This window comes from Tamandua tetradactyla, chromosome 1 (genome assembly GCF_023851605.1).
Source record: "Tamandua tetradactyla isolate mTamTet1 chromosome 1, mTamTet1.pri, whole genome shotgun sequence".
In the NCBI taxonomy this organism is placed as follows: domain Eukaryota; kingdom Metazoa; phylum Chordata; class Mammalia; order Pilosa; family Myrmecophagidae; genus Tamandua; species Tamandua tetradactyla.
The window spans coordinates 47873945-47891750 of record NC_135327.1 but is presented as its reverse complement, the minus strand read 5'-3'; the positions used below and the strand labels follow the sequence as shown (position 1 = coordinate 47891750).

Below are 17806 nucleotides of genomic sequence, written 5' to 3'. Positions count from 1 at the left end.
ACTGATGTGAGCTGTAAGGTTGTGGGCAGACAGCCCCAGAGGCTGGCATGCCTGTGAAGGTGTCCTCAGCAATATCCTCACAGGGCATTGCTAACTTCCATTAATCCTCTCCACTACCTTCGGCTGTTCCAGAGTTTCAGAGGTCTTTGGGGGATGGTCTACTCAGTATCACCGCACTCCTTGCCTTGACATCTCCAGTGGGTGCCTGCAGTGGATCATCTGCCCAGGTGCCCCTAACTGGACAGGACACCCATCTGGGCAGGCCATTCCCCACAGACAGCCTCTAGAGACGTACGGCAAGGAGCATTTTGCTACTGAGTAGACCAGCCCCCAAAGATCTTTGAAATTCTGGAGCAGCCAGAGGTTGTGGAAAAGCACCAGAATACAGAAAGCCTGTTCCTTTTCCTCAAGGCAGAACTAACCTGTGAGGCAATTCACGATGCAGAACTGGGAGATGGAGGCAGTTTTAGCAACTGAAGGTGTCCTCAGTCCTGAGTTTTCCTGCCCCTTTGAATTAAGCTGAGCAGATAAGACAGCTGCTAAGCCATTCAGAACTGCGCTTTTATGCTGCAGGTCATGCCTGAATTTGCTTCATTCTCTATTTGAATCGATTATCATTACTGAAATGATACTGGTCACCATTATGGAAATTGCATCCAAGTATCTTCTATTGGGCATCCTAATCCAAGAGTCAAGGAAACCTTATCTCACGGTGCTTGCTCCTAAATCAATTCTCAATCAATCATGATGTTAGAGGAATCGAGGGAAATGTTTCCTCTGAGATAATTACAAAAATGTGAAAAAATATTGAAGGGAAGGAAATGAAAGCTGGAGGCTCGGGTTCAATTCCGGGTGCCTGCCCATGTGAAAAAAAAAAAAAGAAAGGAAATGAGAGCTCAACTTCGCAACTATGAAAACTATGGCTGCAAAAGAGGCTGCTTTTAGCCAGTTAATCTAATGGGCCCCTGAACTCACATCATTTCTGTTATGTGAATAAATATCAAGCAGTAGGGGAAATGTGCCTCCATCCCTTTTGGGAAAAAAAAGTGAAATCCCTCAAATTTAAAATAACAACAATATAATAATAATCTTGGAATATTTTATTTTTTGTTTTAGCTGCAGTATTTACAGCCCAATGGCTGGCATCTTAGGTGTCCCTAGCGCTGCAGGGAGGTTGCCCAGTTGGTAATTTTGAGTTTCTAGTAGCCCGCTTTCTGCAGGTACCAGTAAGTACCTCCTAAGGGCAGCCGTGAGAGTATGTCCTTTTTATGAAGTCTTTAAGTCAACTGGGGGAGATTTTGCCCTCCCTTCCCACCCCAAGGATATCCAGCAAATCTTAGTTGTTAAAACTGTGGTGAGATGCTGCTGGAATCTAGTGGGAAGAGACCAGGGATGTGGCTAAACCTCCAACAATGCACAGGACAACCTCCCACAACAAAGAATTACCCACCTCCAAGTGTCAATAGTGCCAGGGTTAAGAAACCCTGGTCTAGAGAAATTAACTACCTACTGGCTCTGAACTTGATACTTTTAGGAAAAATAATCACATGCTGACTATGGGCTGTCTTAACCTCAAGCAAGCTTCTTTCTCCCTGTGTGACCCATGCCAATTGCAACACATTGCAAGGCCTGGGAGGGGAGCAAACAGCCTTTATCTAAACACCTGTCATTCAGCCTGGCTTCTCTGGACGATGGATCAGTGGAGGGAAAGCAGGCCAGCTACCTCCTTCCAACAGAGTAAACAGAACCCAAATGCAAATAAACAGAACTTGGCTTGGCTGAAGGAAAGTTATGTTTTAAGCACTTTGATCAGGGCTGAACTTTAAGTGGACCACCAGCATTTTACTGTCAAATATTCCCATCAGTTATGTAGATAAACCACTCCAGCAGCAGGGCTTGTTAATGGCTATGCCTGGCCGGTGGCCTAACATGATCTCAGGAGGACAGAGGGACCAGGCGTGGACTTCCCACCCCAAGGCCAGCTTAGACCACACTAGCCATGGGGACTGCTCAGCCATCTATTGCTGGGTAACAAACACCCCAAAGCATATTGGATTGTGCGGCAGTGATTTATTATTTCTTGTGACACTGCAGGGTGTTTGGTGCCACTGGGCAGGTCTTCTGCTCCACGTGGCGTTGGCTGGGGGTCACTCATGTGGCTGCGTTCAGCTGGGAATTTGGGTAGGCCTGGAATATCCAAATGGGCTTGTTCACATCTGGGTCTTCAGTGCTGACTGTCCATGGGGGAGCTTTATTCTCTTCCCCCAGATGGACTTCTCTTTGTATAGCCTCTCCTCATTCAGTTGTCCAGCCAGTACTAGTTACTAGTTACCGCACAGAAGTTGACTTCCAAGACAACAGAAGCAGAAGCTGTCCAGCTTCTCAAAGGTGAGGCCCAACTCCGGTGCAGTATCACTTCTCCTATGCTCTGTGGGTCAAAGCAAGCTACAGGGCCAGTCCAGACACAAGGAGAGGGCCAAGGGACCCTGCCTATCGTGGAGGAGCAGGGTGTGTGTGCACTGGGATGGGAAGAACTGCAGGCAGCCATCCTCAGAGGCACTCTACTCCAATAACTCAATCAGCCTGGGATTTATGCAGTGAAATCTCTACTTCCCAGGAACTTCCTTCACAAAGAGCTTCCCCTTTATCCTACCTGCCCACGAGTCTTGCCCTTAAAAGAGAGCATGGCATAAAAGGTATCACTCACAGACAGGAAGCAGGGCACCTCCTGCACAGGCCTTAGTACCTTTTGGGACCCCAGTTTCCACATCTATAAAATAAGACTAGCTTAGAGTGGACTTCTAGAGCCATGAGCCTCAGAGGAATAGGCTTCATGCGGATTTTCTAATTCACTGCCATTGCCAGAAAATAAAATTATTTCCTGTGTGATTTTCCCAAGGGCCAGGGTTAGAAATGTGAGATCGGTGGTTCACAATTGTACCTCTACTTTATAGAGCATATTATGGACACAAAGCCCCCTTTGGATTTTCACCACCACATTCTTTTTTCATCGCTTGTTTGGTTGGCCAGCATAGGCAAAGTTCCGCCACCACAGAAAGCCCACATAAATCTTTTATGTTCATAACTCCTAAAGAGAGCAATCAGCTAAATGAGAAAGCTTCTGGCAGCCATCAAGGTAGAAGAAGGCTGGGTACTGTGTCTAAGAAGTCAAAGGAAATGCACAAAAGCAACAGTAGTAATAATGAAAGCACCATCTGTAGATGGTCTAAGGATTATTATTTACACGTAGAATATGGAGGCATCCAGGAGGCAGGCCTGGGACCCGGGCCCAAAGCCCACAGCCCAGGGCCCTCTCTCGTGCTCTCGTGGGATCATGTAGACGAGTGCTCAGCAGAAGGCCTGGTCCACAGTAAACCCCCAGCCAAGGCAGTTGTCTTCATTCTTACCTGCATTTTGCATTGAGGACATTGCAACTCAGGCTACGATAAGCCACCTGCACAGCAAGGTGCCCTTGCTAAACACTTTTTAACTAAGCAATCTCGAATAAGCCTCCCAGGAATCCGGGGTTACTGTGATGATGAAGAAATGGGGCTCAGAAGCCTGGAGAACTTGTCCCAGGACACATACTGGCAGGAAGCAGAATTGGGATTCAAACCAGGTAGTACAATCTAAACCTAAGAGTCAGCCCACGGCTCCCAGTGAAGAAGAAGGGAACATGGCAGGTCGTCCATTGGCATTTAGCCACTGAGCTCTTTGGGCCTTGGGTTTTTCACAGGTAAAATAAGTGAACTGAAGCCTAAAGTCTAAAGTTCCATGATTCTATGACTTTTCTTTAAAAGTAAGCCGTAGTATTTTAGTGTTCTAGTCTGTATTTTCCTTTGAGTATTGTTTTAAAGTCACTTTTCTAATTTTGCGCCTCTGCGAAGTCTAGATCTTTTGTCCTTTATGGTTGATAAATCTCGAAATTACTTACAAATATACTGGGGCAGGGATTCCCAAATGATCTAGAACATAAGCTAGTAAAATTGGAGCCTAAACTTTCAAAATAAAATGAATCGAGAAATAATACCCACCCCTTCCAAAATAATTTTTGGAATTCTTAAAATGCCATTACTCTGAAAACGTAAGCTGTTCTCCCCTAAATAATGTATGTTCAAGAGTAAGGACTTCAGCAGTGAACTCTATCCTGTATCTGTTTAGTTTGAACAAATAAAGACAAAGAATAAGAAAATAGCAAGTATTTTAAATGAGTGTTAGCTCCTTTTTTCTCTCTCTCCTCCTTCTTTTCTGGTTTTGAGTTATAACATGGGCCCACCAAGGAGATTTTTCCACCATGTAAGTTGGCAAACCAGTGGTTTAATTCCAAATCCTGCCAGTAGGTAATATAGTTTATATGTGGAGGAGAAGGTGGTGACACGGAGATTTTATAAAGGAGTCTTATCACTTAGCTAACATATTAGGTAATGAAAAGATATAAAGAATCATTCACTGACTTGCTGGTTTAATTCAAGTCCCTGCACAGAGCTCCAAATTAGCTGGTGGAATTATCTCTACCGACAGCTGAATTTTAGTTATCTTCTCCTGAAGTCAAAAGAAAAACACAACCTTCCATTCAGGGAGAAAGAATAAAAAGCTATTCTTGCTTTCTTTATCATTTTTGGCACTACATATGTATTTTACAGCAATTCATGGGGAGTTACATAGATAACCTTCTAATGTACACACCAAACTCAATATCACTCTATAGGAAAAGGTTCAGTTTGAATCTGGTCACGCTGAGAAAATGAACACTTAGTGTGGTTTGAACATATCTCTTCATAGAAGCCATGTTCTCCCTAGGACTCTATACGTGTCCTGTAGTTACTCCAGAAATGAGCAGGAGGGTAGAATCATTAATCTTAAAGGAAGAAATATAAGCCAGGTGGGATGGGCTCCGAACATCAGCCATGCCAGCCCCCTCCACCCCTACCCCCACCCTCAAAGGATGGCGAATTAGCTGACCTGAGTGCAAACTCTGTTCAGTGTTCACTGTGGCTCCTGCCAAACCCAGTTCCAGAACAAAGAATGACTATTTGCAACATGCCAAGGTTTTAGCTTGAATTACCAACTTCTAACATTTTAAAGATGAGAAGAAGGGTCTAGAATTCTGAGGGCAGAAAGCCACTTATTATGTGTGACACCCACATGACTCGTTATGAGAAGATTCAACACAGAACATCATCTAGGACTTCCATTTTCTCCCCCTGGGTTCTCTGCAACCATTTCCTCCTAAGCAACTCCTCCTAAGAACAGTAACAGTTGGCAGAGGGCTTGTTATGTGCCATCACAGCCACCCCCTGAGCGGGGTCCTATCATCAGCCTTATTTTATAAATGAGGAAACTGAGGCAGAGGATGGCATGGAGTAGCCACAATCTGAGCTTAGGCTGTTAGTCAGCCGTGCTGCCCCTGCCTCATTGGAAGCAATTTTAACGAGAAATTAATCTAAGAAAGTCTTATAATTCTCACTCAGAAACTTACATAAGAGAAGAAGACACTCTTGGGTCTTCAACGAAAGCCATCCAAAATAGACTTGTGAAAACCACAAAGGCTACCTTCGAAGGACATGTGTGCAGCCAACTGAATGGTTTTGATGGAATTGGCCTCACACTTAAACTTATATTTTTTTAAAATATTAAATGTAATCTAATGTGTAAATTAATTAGGAAAAGGGGAGAAGTTCAATTCCCTGTTTGATTCAATCGCTTAATTCTTGAATTAAACCGACAGGTTGTTAGAATTGTTTGACTGGCTCCTTGGTGTGCACATGAGTCTGTGTTTCCCTAGATGCCACCTGTCACTGCAGTCAAAACCATGTGCAGTGTAGACAGACACAGCTTACAAAGTGTTCTGAGAACGGAGTAAATGCAGAAGTTGTACATCCATTGAGTGCCAGAGGGACCACATGAATATGACATTTCACTTTCACTTATTTATTTACTTCATATTTTTCCCTTTGCAGGAGGACTTGAAGTGTTTTTTTCAATTTACAATACCATGAAAACCAAAACACTTAGGGATAAAGGCAAAGGGTTCATCTATAGCAGTGGTTCTCAAAGTGGGATCCCCAATCAGCAGTAGCAGCATCTTTTGGAAGCTGGCTAGAAATGCAACTTCTCAGCCCATGCCACAGACCTACTGGCTCAGAAACTCTCTGGAAGCAGGGACCCAGCGACCTGTGTTTTAATAAGTCCTGCAGGGGGTTCTGACACTCCCCAAGTTGGAAAACCTCTGCCTTCAACAGCAAGAGGCAACACTGTCAGATGCTCAATAAGCCTTTTACTTCTAGTGAGCACTGAACAGGAGGACCTAGTACTTGGATTGTGTTTTAATGCACACTACGATAAAATTGTTTTTGTGTATATGCTTTTAATTCCATCTTTAATCTTTAGCAATTCAAGCAAGTGTTTATGTCAGAGAGAACTGGCCAAATAGAATTGGCAGGCCTATAAAGATGGATCAAATAGATCAATATAACTCAAACTACCCAAATACTCAGAAACCAAAATGGTGAGTCTAGTTATACTAATCAGCTTTACAAATAAATTGGATCAACAATACAGTGAGCTAATTGTTTACTTGGGAATTGGCTAGAATGACTCAAAGCACTCAAGTCCACTGGATGTAATTTTCCTGTACTTTTTTTCAAGTAGAAAGAGTAACTTTATAAGATTGAGAAGGTACTATAGCTAGATAAAAGATGCCTTATGACAGTATATGTATGACTGCTTCACCTCTGCCATAGCTCAGGCAAGGTTGTCTGAGATGTATCAGAAGGGGGTCTGAAATGGAGTTTTCCAGAAGAGTCTGTATAGTTACAGCATCTCTCCTTGTGATCTAGCATGGAAGGTTCCATAGTGAATCTGCCACAGATTGTGGCTCTAAAGAAGAAATACAAGGCTTACCTCTACGTGGATGAGGCTCACAGCATAGGAGCCCTTGGCCCCACTGGCCGGGGTGTCATGGATTACTTTGGCATGGACCCTGGAGATGTTGATGTGAGGATGGGCACATTCAGCAAAAGTTTCACAGCCACTGGAGGTTACCTAGCCGGAAGGAAGGTAAGAGCGGGACTCCTTGAGTCTGTTTAAAACCTGGACATCCTGGGGATTCAGTCTGTAACCCTTCTCTGAATCTGGGAGAGCTTCTATTCATTGCATTTTGGTTGAGTACCGTGGCCTAACTGCCATGGGTTCGCAGCCAAGCAAGTCCCAGGATGTGAGGGAACTCACCTGTGATGAATAATTATGCAATGAGAATGAGGCAAGGCCAGTGGTATATACAAAGTAGAGACTGGTACAAAGGAAAGGGATTAGGAACCCTGCAGCGCAGTGTAGTATCTGGTGACTCTTTAGGAATGAGGGCAAATCACTGGGGGAAAGGGGAGGGAATAGTTTACGTTTCAGAAAGAGGGAATAATGTGTACCAAGCCACAGAAATGACAAGGGAATGTTAGGAGAACTGTACATAGTTCATTTTTGTGACCTATAAAACACAAGGAGATAATAGCAGTGAACAAAATTCAGGTGGTAAGGAGATTGACCCTGCACTACGAGTCGTGTGTTTTAAGAGTTTTAAGTAAGACAGTGATGGGATTAGAGAGGTGCTTTTAAAAGATTTTTCAGTGCAAAATCATTCTCTACCACAATTTTGAATAAGCCATAGGGTCACATCTTCTCATCCTCTAATCTCTGACCTATGTGTACTAATGGTTCTGATCTGATGTGATTAGAATGTGTTAAGCGAGCTCATCCCTGTCATTCTAATACCAATAGCATGCACAGGGGTTGCAAATCTAAGACAAGCGTCAATAGAGTTTGGAAGAAATTTAAATGAGGAGGGAAGGGAAGGAGAAAAGGAAAATCAAATTTGAACCTAAGCGTGAGGGATAAAGGAGTCCGTGATCTCTGCCCCATTATATGAGCATGTCATGGGACTCCACAGCTGTCCCAAAGAGACAGTGTGAAATAGGGGATGGCTCTTCCCAGGAGGGCGCAGCTGGTCAAAGCCAGCCCAAGCAGGTGCTCTCAACAGCTTATCTAAAATTTCCAATTCTTTACCCATTGTGACCAGCCAGCCGAAGAGTTCAGACTTCTGGTAAACCAGTTAGGCTAACCAGGAAGTGCTGCATTCAACAGTTCCACCATGGGAAATCCATGATTTAAAACAACAAATTTCATTTTGGCCACTCACTCTGCCATGAGACACACAGATGCTTGACATGTTGAGAGCTTTAAGAGGCTTTTAACCTTCAGTAAGGACTACTTTCTTCCGAGCTCAAAGCATTATTTTAGTTCCTTCCTCTCCTCGGCCTGTAAAAAGCCCAGAGAATGCCTGCGATCTTACAAGAGTCAACTCAATTTGGCAAAAGGTTAAATGTGCTCTTTGACTGTCGAAGCAGTGGGATCAGGCGGTCTCAAATTTAGGGGCTCCCTTTTCCAGGCTACATGGCCGTGTGAGCTTGTGGTTTTGTGATTACTTTAGCAGCAGTTCTGAGCTACAAAATTGTTAACCAAGCATAACTCTGTTTCTTGAACCAAAGGCACCTGAATAAACTGAAGCAAGCAGATCCTTGAAATGTTGTCAAATTTGGTAGATGTCACATTTCCCCTCCACACCCCCGCCCCCCACCCCACAAGAGTTCCTTCATCTGATGGCAACTTTAAATAAAGGCTCGAGACCAGTCCAATGTAAGGACCAGCTCATTAGGGATCTCTCCCATGTTCTCCATTCTAGGGTCAGTTGGAGTATTTTTAAAGTATATTTGTTCTTGTCTATGTAAGTTCTGTTCATTTAGGGTAGATAATGCAAAGCCGTGAAAATTATTTATATTAGTCAATATGCAGAAAATGTATGTACATCTGTCCATTTTCTTGCCCTTTAAAATCCTCGTTATGCACTTACATGAATCCAGAAGGCAACTTCATTCCTCCTCCATCCATTCTCCCCTCCTCTTCCTCTTCCCTCCCCCTCCCGGTCCCCCTGCGCTTTCTTCCCTGTCCAGGTGCATGTCAGTTTCTGAATTTACCACTAGATGGCAGCAAGACTGGCGTGTTCGCCCAGCAGTCTATTCAGACACACTGCCGGGGAACAGCAGGACGCGAAACATAGGGTACTTTTTGAGACGTGGAAAGTGAGCAAGAGACAGGAGAGTACTTGAGAAAGTGTCTGCAGGTGTTGTTGCCTGAGGGTGTAAACATCAGACAGTCAGATACACACCTCCCTGCAATGATTTTGGTGACATATCATAAACTGTTTTCCTAGCAGCCTAACAAACCCATAAATTTGGTTCAGCAAGCTCCTGACTTGCTGTACCAAATTCTTACCATTCAACTTCCAATTGAGTTTTCAAACAAGATGACATTAAATCACAGCCAGTAATAGTTAATAAATGATTCCATAGAAGAATTGTACTTTGACGTTGTAAGAACCACTTGGTTCTTAGGGTTTTAGTTGACACACCAAACTTGGAGAAATTTTGTGCAAGATTTTCACTTTGAGTTTGTCTTAAACTATGCTTTTTTTTGCTGAAAGGACATGGGATTTGTCAAATACTAAAGATTTTTGTTTTTAAAAATATCTCTATTTCCTGATTTAAACATTAAAGTTTTTAGAGTTTCATTATATACATATATCAAATTTGGGAATATTGCAGCACATCTGGGATTGCATACCTGAGAATATGAAAGCAACAAGTTAACCACAAGAATGAAAAAGAGCCCACACTCAGACTTTACATTTTCCTGAAATCCTAAGTAATTTCAATTTCACTATATTCATGGATTTCTTAGTGTATATTAAGACTTGAAAAAAAAATCACTTGGGTTCAAAAATCTAGAAAAGTTATTAACACCTGGCTCTTAGCTCTCTTTTTAAAATGATGATGTTAATATTGATAATAGAAGGACTATGTTCCAAAAAAAAACAGTTTTTTGGAGACTCTAGAAATATTCCTGGAGTAGGGCAAGTTCAGATCTGCATACGTTAGCAACCAGATATGTTATGTAGGAAGAAAATATTTGGGAACAGACAAAGAAAGAAAAACAATGGTTTGATGCTAAGATAACTCCCACAGGGAGTAGGTTTTTGTTTTGACCTGAGTCTTCCCCTCACACAATGTCCTACAAATTTGTGCCTGCTTATTGGAGGTTAATTCCCTGGCTGAGCCATTCTCTCCCCATCTCTGGGAACTCGTAAAATGGTCTCTCTCAAGAGCGGGTGAGGTTTTGCTGTTTTGTTCACTCTGAGTTTGGGGCTGCTGGCTGAGAGCAGCCCAATGGGAAATGTTTTGTGCTTTCAAGAGTTTTGAGGTAAAACTTAAGGTAATTATTTTCCCTACCTGCCAGAGTTCCAGCAGGGACTGACTCCTTTGACGAAAGCCCCAGTGAAGAGGTTTAGGTTTCTTAGTTTTAGTTTTTTGGTTTTTTTTTTTTAATTTCACTTCTCCAGTTGCTGAGGAGAGATTGTCAACATTGACAACTCCGGTTTTTCTGGGGTCTGAGTTTTTCTCCAATCAGGCATCCTGAGTCCTTTGGCAGGCTTGATGCTAACCACTGGTTTTTCCAGCTTCTGCAGACAAGCCAGAGACTGGTGAATAAATGAAACAGAGGTGGCCTTGTGATGGATGGGCTGTGTGACTGGGATTCTGGAGAAGGGATGTGGAGCAGGGAGCCAAGGTTGGGGTGCCTTTAGCCCCAGAAGCCGGCAAGTGAAGGCGGGCCCTGGCAGGAGCTGGCTGTCTGTCCTTGCTAGGCTCTGGCTGTATTTAACAGCCCTTTGAAGTCAATGGGGGTCGTGGAGTGAGCGCCAAGATGTTTATTCTAAGAGCCTCCTGTTTGAATTCCTCCAGAAAATCCACCCTTGCCCTTGAACTCCAGGCCTTCAAGTAGAGAAAATAATCAGGATTTTGAACTTAGAAATGGACATAGAGACCTCTGTATGAGGAGACCTCTAACCCCACCCTGAAGGGAGACACAATGCAGACTCGCCTTGCAAGAGACTGAAGCCTACTTTTAACTCAGGGCTCATGGCGCCCGACTGGGGAAGGAAAGAAGGCCATCAGTAACCAGTAATCAAAGCTTCCCTTGATGCTCTCCAGAAGTCACCCACAGAGCCCCTCTTTCTGATCATGCGTGCAGATTAGGCCAATTCCACAAGCTGGGAAGTGGTGAGAAAGCCGGCCCAGTCTACAAGGAGTGAGATTGTGGGCAAGTCCTTATGCTAAAAGGGAATGATCCTCCCCAAAGCGAGAGTAAAGACACTCTAAGCATTTTTGCATCTTTGCACCCCCAGGTTGAAATTCTGAGAAACTTTCAGTTGCCAACCCATTAACAATAATTGTCAGTGGCATCAGGTTTTTGCAAAGTACCAGATACTTTTTTAGACAACATACATGAATTTACTCATTTAATCCTCTTAACTCTGAGGTAGGTATTACTATCACCTTATTTTTCAGTAAAGAAGACTAAGGCACAGGGAGGTTTATGAACTTGCAGTACGTGCAAGTAAGTGCAGTAAGGTCACACAGCAGTAAGTGACAGAGCCAAGATTTGAATCCAAGCAATCAGGCTCCAGAACCCGCCCTTTTAACTCTTGGTCATATCTTCCTTCAAGGGAACAACTCTTCATCACCTCATCTCCAAAGCAAGAGCGTCTCACTCTGCTTCTAATTGAGTCCTCCAGTCTTTCCCCTTTCCTGTTTTTAGCACAGGGCCATCCAATCCTCCTCCTTCCTGTCTAGGCAAATCTTCCCACCCCAAGGCCAGATCACTCCTTTCCTGTCACAGGTTCCCATGAACTTACGTCCCTTCCTCACTCCCGCCCAGACCGCCCTCTCTCCTCTCCTACATGACTTCCCAGCATCCCACGGGGAGGCCTTCCCTCTCAGCAGAGAAACCAAATCCCTGTGACTGCTCCCTGTGGAGTGCTAAACGCAGACCTGTGAAGGACAACCTGGCTGTAGCTACTCTGGGAACGGAGCACCTCTTCCTTCGAGGCACCCCCAGATCCCCTGGGTGAACTTATTAAAGGCCCTGTGGCCAATGCCTTAATCAGGCCATTGTCCTCCACAAACTCTTCAAATTTGGTGAACACTCACCCAACTACTTTTATAAGATTCACTAAATAAAGTAACAGAAAGAAACGTAATTGTAATACTGTAAGTGGATAACGGATGCTGGAGACTAGCCTTGTGGCTTCTTTCTATCTCCTTCCCCTCTTGGACTCTCCCCCAGCCCCACAGTCAGGACATAGCCCAGCATAAGCTCTCGGTACCTACCTGTTGGAAAGAAAGATCAAAGGGAGGGAGGAAGTGGAGAGAGAGGGCTTAGAAATGAAGAGGCTAAAACATTTGGAATGAAGGATTTTCATGAAAAGTAGGAGGGAGGGAAAGAGAGTAGAGAGAAGGGGGGAAAGAAGGAGGATAGAAGGAAAGGGAAAAAATGAATGAATGAATGAAGAGTTTGAGGTGAAGGAGAAGGAGGAGAGAGAGAAAGGAAGGGAGGAAAGAAGGAGTGGAAGAGAGGGGACTTAGAATAGAGGATGTATTGAAGGAGACAGGACGGGCAGTATTAGAGAGCTACTGGGTTCCTTCTAGAGGTTAGGTAGTGGCCTCATTTCCTTGATTTAACCTTCACCCAAGCACCAATAAAGCAGACACCCTATTTCACTGAGGAAGATCAACCGAATCCTTATAACATTTGTGGAAGAACAAGCAAGGATGGGTCTGCCCAAAGCAGAGAATCCCCCTTGGGAAATATGTTGGTGCCTCCCCCAGATTTCCTTCATGTTGGAATGATTGGAAAAGACATCTACATGGAATTCTAAGCTCTCTCATCATCCCTCAGAAGAAAAGATGACTTCTCTGTTACATATCCCACTGCTAAAACAGAGAACAGTCATCAGTGCATTCAGTTTTCTGCAGGGCACCCTGAAGGCTCCAGGGCATCCTGAAGTGGGCCCATAGATGACCCACCCAGCTGAGGCTGAGCTGATTCCAGCTCTGAGGCCCTCGCCTCAGTGGTGTTGGGAGGTTCCTCGGGCTTTCAGCTGGCTTACCTGGGATTTTTTGTTGGGCCTCAAGTGTAAATCATGCAGGTGAAGAATTGTTCCTACATTGAACTGAAGACCAGTATTCCACAGTGGGCCAGCAGCCCACATAGTGTTGGGCAAAAATTCCAGTAGCTCTCTACTGTTCAAGGCGTAAAGCTTAACCTCCCAGTCCTGGAGTTATTCTAATCCTCACCTACTCTTCAGTTTAATTTCCTACTACCCTCTACTCAAGCTGTCCTTCGCTGCCCTCCAAATACTCCATATCAGTTAGTTTTTTCTGTGGAACAAAACACCCTAAATCTAAGTGGCTAAACCTAATGCCATTTATTTAGTACATAATTCTATGTGTCGTCAATCTGTGCTGGGCTCAGCTGGGCTATTCTTTTGGTCTCAGCTCGTCTTGCTCTTGTCTTCTGGTCAGTTGCTGGGTCAACTGGAGACTGGTTGGCTTCGGATGGCCTCAGCTAGGATGGCGCTTCTCTATTCCACATTTTTCATCCTCCAACAGGTCAGCTCAGGTTTGTTACATGGCAGCTAGGCAGGGTTCTGAGAGAACGAAAGCCCTCAAGTTCCCTTGAGCCCTCAGTTCAAAACCAGAATGTCATCACTTACGCCACATTCTATTGACCAAAGCGAATCACAAGGGTTTTCATCCAACTCTTAATGGAGCATGGGTATAGGCTGAAAAAGAATTAGCCATTATTTGCAACCAATCTACAATACATGCCTTCTGCCTTTCTGCCTTTGCATTTAATTCAGTCTCTTCTTTCTGCCACCACCCCCAAGATTTGCTTTTCTTCTATATTTTCCTTCATTCTTCAAGGATTGGTCAATTCCATTTCCTCACTCGAGCCTTCTCTATAATATTCTCAAGAGCAAAAACCACAGCCTGTATTCTCTGACCATCCCTGAGTGCTAGGCCCATGCTTGCATATATATAGGTACTCTATACATGTTCGGGAAATCATTTTTCCTTACACTTCTGTTTTTGCCTTATAGACTTCAAGTTAAACTTGTAGCATCTCTTGTACCTCTGTCTAGCTTCTAGGTTTGCATGGGGGAGGCTGGGAATCAGGGGATGGAAAAAATAAACAGTTCACTGAGGTTCACTGAAAATCAAACCACATTTATCTGTTGAGCTGCCAGAGACAAATGTCTTTTGCCATGATAGATGGGGACATGGGAAGATGTGTTTCTCCACACCACAACTGAAATTTGCTTGCCTTTTGTTCGGGTTTCCCTTAGGAGCTTGTGGATTATTTACGGGCTAATTCACATAGTGCTCTTTACGCCACATCCATGAGTCCCCCGGTAGCAGAGCAAGTCATCAGAGTGTTAAAGATCCTCATGGGACTAGACGGGACCACTCAAGGTAAGAGGTTCTGCTAAGAGCACAGCTCCCATGAACTTCCTCTCCCAGACCTCTCTCTCCATCTCCCTTATGTCCCTCCATCTTCTCCATCTCAAATAATCACCTTTGTATTATGGAACTCGATTTGTAATTCAAGTCGTGCTAAACATACGAGAGTGCTATGAGCGCAAGAGAAAATTTTGTTCAAGCAGTGAAAACTTTCAGCTCTGCCTCTTATATATGATCTACAAGTTTGGATAATTTTTTCATATTAAAACATCTGAATGTGATAAAAAGAAAAATGTTAGCTTGTGTATGTGGCACTAAAATAAAAAGTGTCGAAGCCATGGACCTGCACTACACAAACAGCGAGCCGCAAGGTAAACCATGGACTATAGTGAATTGTACAATTTATAAAAATGATGTCCAGTTGTAATGAATGTATCACACCAATGCAAGGTATTAAAAACAGGAAGGTATATGGGAATTTGATGCATGATTATTCTGTAAAACCACAACTTCTACTTCTCTATTTAAAAAAGAAACACACAGACTACGTCTTAGCTATTTCATTGAAAAAAAAAACATGAAGCAAACAGTAGTTCACCTGTGTTTCCTTGGGGCTGTCAATTGTGTTTCCCTGAAACCAAACGAGACCATTTAATATTTCAATTTTTAGCTTTTTTTTTCCCACCCGGGGGGTGAGTGGCGGATCCACTATTTGAGGATAAATGGGCAAAACATATACAGTAATTACTTTGTAGCCATTGCCTTAATGTTGAATCAGCAACAGCAAGACTGTACTACACTGCTTAACCCAAATGAACTTAATCTTTTCTTTAAAGAACTATTTCATCAAAGTCTCTGGGAACTCTACTTGTATCTTTCATACACATTTTACAGAGTTTTTACTAAATGCCATACATCAGTGGAGAATGGGGAGACAGTGATAATATGCAGTTTTGGGGGAAAGCTAGGAAGTGTATTTATGGAAGTAGCCAATTATCTTGACCCCACTGTGCTATCTGCTCCAATGCCCCATCCCCTACCCCCAGCTAATGCAGAAACCCTGTACTGCTTCCTACAACCTTCCCGGTTTACTATTTCAGTAGAAGTATGGGGACACCCAGCATTTTTCAATTTTATTAAACAGCAGAATTTTCTGAATTTATTCACGTAAAAATTCAACGAAAAGCCTACCACATAAAACAGACAGATCAAAGCAGGACTGGTTGGTTGCGCTCTGCCCACCCGAACACCCGACAGTCCTGGGGCCCTAAGAACAAAGATTTGAAAACCCTCAGGAGAAATCTCTCCACTTTTCACTGAAGCAGGAAAATGGCCTGCAGGGTGAGTTTCCTGGCTTAACATAACCAAGATTTAGATCTTGCTCGCCCAGAGATTAGCACAAATCAGGCGCTCTCGGGGCAGCTCTCCTTGTGAACTTGGGCTGCTTCTGGCTGGAGGCTTGGCAGACTCGACACCTGGCCTCAAGTGGCCATGGTGTGAAGAAAGAGCAGAACTTCAATCCGGAAGTGACACCGTCACCTACGGGCCCAAGGAGTCATGTGGCCACACCCAAGGGACAACGCTGGCATAGTTAAGAGAACACGTGGATATTGGACAAACAGGTAATCTTTCAGCCTTTTAAAACTGAAGCTAAAAATAGAGCTGTGTCCATCCCGTCATGAGCTGTCAGGTTGTGTGGGGGAAAGAACTGGTCTGGAATCACAGGCTTCACACAAAGCCATATTAATTATCTTCTTGAACTTCATAATTGAAAACCAATTATCTGAGATTTAATGTAGAATGCAAGTTAAGTAAATTAATCCATAATGACCAGAATTATCTTTCGTTCCTATTTTAAAGATGAGTCACTAGGGAAATGTTATTCTGGAAATTAGCCTACGTCCCAATATGGATTTTCACTAATTTCTTAAACCTTTTCATGGATATGTTATCAGCACTGGTTTATTTAAATGTACCCAACTTCACCATCAGTGCCTCCTTCTATGGACTATTGTGAGACCTCATCACAAACGAAACTCACTCGTTATCTGGGCCCAGTTGAAGACCTGCAGGAAGATTCCATTTCAAGACATGATCATTTGAGCTTCGAAGGTAGTCTCTCAACAATTTTTCTTCTTTTGAAATGGAGATATTTTCCTTAGTTCTCTCTTTCAGCTTCATAATTAAAGAATTATATATATATTTTTAAGTTCCAATTAAATTTTCTCACTTTCCTCTTCTTACCATTATTAGGAGAGAAAAAAAATCAGAGAATGCTTTGTGTATGGTCTGCTTTTCTAGGGCAAAGATAGAAGCCCTGATAAAGACAGGACAGTTTTTTTCAAAAGAATGAAACAAAGGAAAGTAGTAGAAGAGAAAATTGACGGAATCACCAGCCAAAACATTTGGCGATTCTGCCTGACACATCTTTTGAAGAACTCACAGGCACAGAATGAATTATCATGCCGGCTTCATTTCCGACAATGCTAGTTTTAAAGAAAACAAAGAGCACAGGTTGGGAATATGACATTAGCGCCACTGAGTGTGCCTGGATACACCGGCTTGCAGGATGAAGCTGCCCAAAGCGGAAAGGGCCAAACGGTGGTGTGAGAGCTACATCCCAGGACCTGAGACGGAGGAGCCCAGCTCCAAGCCTACCTCTCTGTCCCATTCTGCTGCCTCTGTGATCTGGACCCTTTCAAGGCTTTGTTCCCAGTGGAGGCTGGGGAGAGGCTGGCCAGATCTCTTCCTTGATGAATGTCTTCTCTTTAATCTGCACTGCAAAGCCATATGCTTCAAAGAAAAGCAAGCTACAGGAATAAGGTCAGTGTTCCTTTGATGCCAAGGTTCAAAGATGAGATAGCAGTCCCAGCAAAATGACAATGTGCATGCACAAACAGCCACCTCAGCCCTGCAGCAGGTTGTGTGGAGAGTTAAGACACGCAGGCTGAGGGGCTGCGGCCACCGTGCCTTCCATATGCACTGAGGTCCTTTGAATCTCCTGGCCTGTCAATCTGTGCAGGCCAATAAACCCAAAGTGGAGATTTGATTTCTTCATCCTAACGGATGTTGGGTGGTCCCCCAGCCACGCCAGTGCCATAAGCCCCTTAGGGCAAGAAATATGTCTTGAATTAATTTGGTGTTCTTCCCGGTGTCAAACCCAATGGTGGGCTTAATAAACACGTCATGCCTCGATTTCCATCCACTGGCCCACTCTTTTTCAGGCCAGTGTTTTTAGCTAAATAAGATCATGCGCGTGTTTATCTCATAGGACTGGGAGCCGGGAGTCCATTCCACATCCACATGGGGCTTGAAGGGATCACTCAGTAATTGGGATCAGTTTTGAAGAGGTCCAAAGTGATTGCAGTTCAGTCATCTTCTAAATCTAGACCCAATGC

At 43.7% G+C, this 17806-nt stretch overlaps 1 protein-coding gene across 2 annotated transcripts in view; it reads left to right on the top strand.

The window, feature by feature from the left end:
• SPTLC3 (serine palmitoyltransferase long chain base subunit 3) overlaps positions 1-17806 on the top strand; it is a 136534-nt gene that overhangs the window by 78293 nt on the left and 40435 nt on the right. For both annotated transcript variants that reach the window (XM_077115156.1, XM_077115159.1), the window contains exons 8-9: positions 6840-7059; positions 14294-14420. In XM_077115156.1, coding sequence (XP_076971271.1) covers positions 6840-7059; positions 14294-14420 — 347 coding nt within the window. The remainder of the gene's footprint in view (positions 1-6839; positions 7060-14293; positions 14421-17806) is intronic.